General features: G+C 19.1%; 2 protein-coding genes across 2 annotated transcripts in view; one reads left to right on the top strand and one right to left on the bottom strand.

The window, feature by feature from the left end:
- PRSY57_1104800 (exonuclease, putative) overlaps positions 1–1,287 on the top strand; it is a gene marked incomplete at both ends in the record, with an annotated part of 2,885 nt that extends 1,598 nt beyond the window's left edge. The window contains 6 exons of the mRNA XM_012908019.2: positions 1–212; positions 411–486; positions 609–688; positions 817–888; positions 992–1,099; positions 1,257–1,287. The exon at positions 1–212 is cut by the window's left edge and continues 822 nt beyond it. Of these exons, the coding sequence (XP_012763473.2) occupies positions 1–212; positions 411–486; positions 609–688; positions 817–888; positions 992–1,099; positions 1,257–1,287 (579 nt within the window). The remainder of the gene's footprint in view (positions 213–410; positions 487–608; positions 689–816; positions 889–991; positions 1,100–1,256) is intronic.
- A 279-nt stretch (positions 1,288–1,566) lies between these two features.
- PRSY57_1104700 (hypothetical protein) overlaps positions 1,567–2,500 on the bottom strand; it is a gene marked incomplete at both ends in the record, with an annotated part of 2,477 nt that continues 1,543 nt past the window's right edge. Inside the window, 3 exons of the mRNA XM_012908018.2 lie at positions 1,567–1,627; positions 1,797–1,868; positions 2,140–2,500. The exon at positions 2,140–2,500 is cut by the window's right edge and continues 1,543 nt beyond it. Of these exons, the coding sequence (XP_012763472.2) occupies positions 1,567–1,627; positions 1,797–1,868; positions 2,140–2,500 (494 nt within the window). The remainder of the gene's footprint in view (positions 1,628–1,796; positions 1,869–2,139) is intronic.

The following is a 2,500-nucleotide window of genomic DNA, read 5'->3' as shown; positions in this document are numbered from 1 at the left end:
TTAAGCGCTCAAGAATTTGAATATTTTAAGAAAAGGGGAATTAATGAAAATATTAGTGAATTTACGGATGAACAGAAGTATAAAAAATATTATTATCTTCATAAATTTGGTCTAGAAGATCCAAAGGAAATACAAAATATTGTAAAAAAATATATAGAAGGATTATTTTGGAATTTGCATTACTATCATTTTGGATGTGCCAGTTGGTATTGGTAATTATATAATAAAAAAAATGAACAATATGTATATATATATATATGTATGTGTATATGTATGTGTATATGTATGTGTATATGTATGTGTATATGTATGTGTATATGTATATGTATATTTGTATTTGTATTGGTGTGTGGTTATCTTTTTTTTTTTTTTTTTTACCTGACTTGTTCATAATTTTTTTTTTTTTTAAGGGAATATCCATACCACTATGCTCCTCTATGTAGCGATTTGTTAAGTTTTGAGAAATCGGATTTCTTCTTTGAAAAGGTATATAAAAAGGAAAAATTATTTATGGTATTATATATTTTATGCGTATGAATTTAAATAAGTTTATCTTATATATATTATATTATATATATTAATTTTATATATATTTATTCTTTCTTAAGGGTAAGCCCTATTCAGCTTTTACTCATTTGATAAGTGTTCTACCTCAGAAGGATAAGAATTTACTTCCGGATGCGTACAAGTAATAACAAAAGGAAAAAATAAATTCACATGAGTATATGTAAATGAATAAATAAATGTAAATGTACACATATAAATAAATAAATATATATATATATATATATATATAATATACTTTTTAAATTTCAGAAATATTTATGTGGAAGATGAAGTAAAGTCGTTTTTCCCGGAAAATGTAAAAATTGATCCCAATGGAAAAAAGTAAAGATAAAGAATATATGAAATGTATTACTTATAAAATAAATTGATATATATAAATGAATAAATATAAACATTTATATATTTTCATTTATATTTTTTTTAGAGAAACGTGGGAATATATTGTTCACTTGCCTTTCATAAACTGCAATATGATTAACAAAATCATAACAGAAAAAAGTAAAACGATCTCCAAGTTGAAATACAAATTAAGGTATAACGGAAAGGAGAAACAAATATATTTATGAATATATATAAATATATATTATGGCTATGATTTACATAAATTGTTTTTAAAAAAAAAAAAAAAAAAAAAAAAAAAAAAAAAAAAAGTTTGTAAACATAAAAAAAATTATTATTTTTCTTTTTAGGGAATTGAATGGAAGAGAACACAGATATTAAAATGTTAAAAAAAATAAGAAAATAATAGAATAATAAAATGAAAGGAAGTGGAAAAAAGAAAGAAAAAAAAAAAAAAAAAAAAAATGTAATACATAAAAGAATATATATGTCAATTGACAAATAATTAAATATATTATATATATATATATATATATATATATATATATATATTTATTCATTTAAATCGTGTAATTAATTTTTTTGATTTTTTATTTTTTTTAATGTTTTTCGTTTATTTTATTTTATTTTATTTTTTGAAATGATATAATTAAATTCTCCCTAATTTCTGTCCTTATCCATCATGAGCATCGTTTTGGTGTAGGTACTACGAGGGATATTTCTACATAAAAAAAAAAAAAAAAAAGAATGAAAAAAGAATATTAGATACGTATGTATCTATATAATTAATATAAAAAGAAAAGGAATATACTATATGAATATTATATTTGTGGATACATAAAATTATAAATATATATGTATATATATATATATATTTTTTTTTTTCTTACATTTTTTGAACTTGATCCATTTCGCTAGTTGTTATCATGATATCTTTTTTTGGTGATAATGATATATCATCCCTAAAAAAAAAAAAAAAAAAAAAAAAAAAAAAAAAAAAAAATTTTATTTATCTTATATTTTTTTGTTACATTGATATGTAAAAAGACTCCTTTTAATTATAAATAAAAAAATATAGTATCATGTATAAAATAGTTTTATGAATGATTGTATTGAGGCTTTGTGAATATAAGAAAAATAAAATATACACACATATATATATATATATATATATATATATATATTTATTTATTTATTTATATGTTGCGTGTGTGAGAAATGATTTGAACTGACTTGTAAGAAGAAAATCCGAAAGCGTTTGGAGATAAGTAATTAAAATTAATATTGACTTTATTTTTTATAAGATTAAAAATGTATGTGATTATATAATTAGTGAGTGTATATTTTTTTGAAAAGGAGAATTCATTAAAAGAATAATTTTTTACATATAATCCTTTTGATATATAATAGTTAATAATTTCGTTAGCTGTTTGATTTAATAATTGGAGGAGTTTGATTTTATAATAATAATAAATATAATATGATTTTTGTTGAGCTTGATAATTTTTATTTGAAGGTAATATAAATATTTTGGAATTGTAATAATCAAAAAGTTGATCAATATGATTTATTTGTTTTTTAAATTGGAAAAGAA

Source organism: Plasmodium reichenowi, chromosome 11 (assembly GCF_001601855.1).
Source record: "Plasmodium reichenowi strain SY57 chromosome 11, whole genome shotgun sequence".
NCBI lineage: Eukaryota > Apicomplexa > Aconoidasida > Haemosporida > Plasmodiidae > Plasmodium > Plasmodium reichenowi.
The sequence above is the reverse complement of the archived record's forward strand: the minus strand, read 5'-3'. Positions and strand labels throughout refer to the sequence as shown.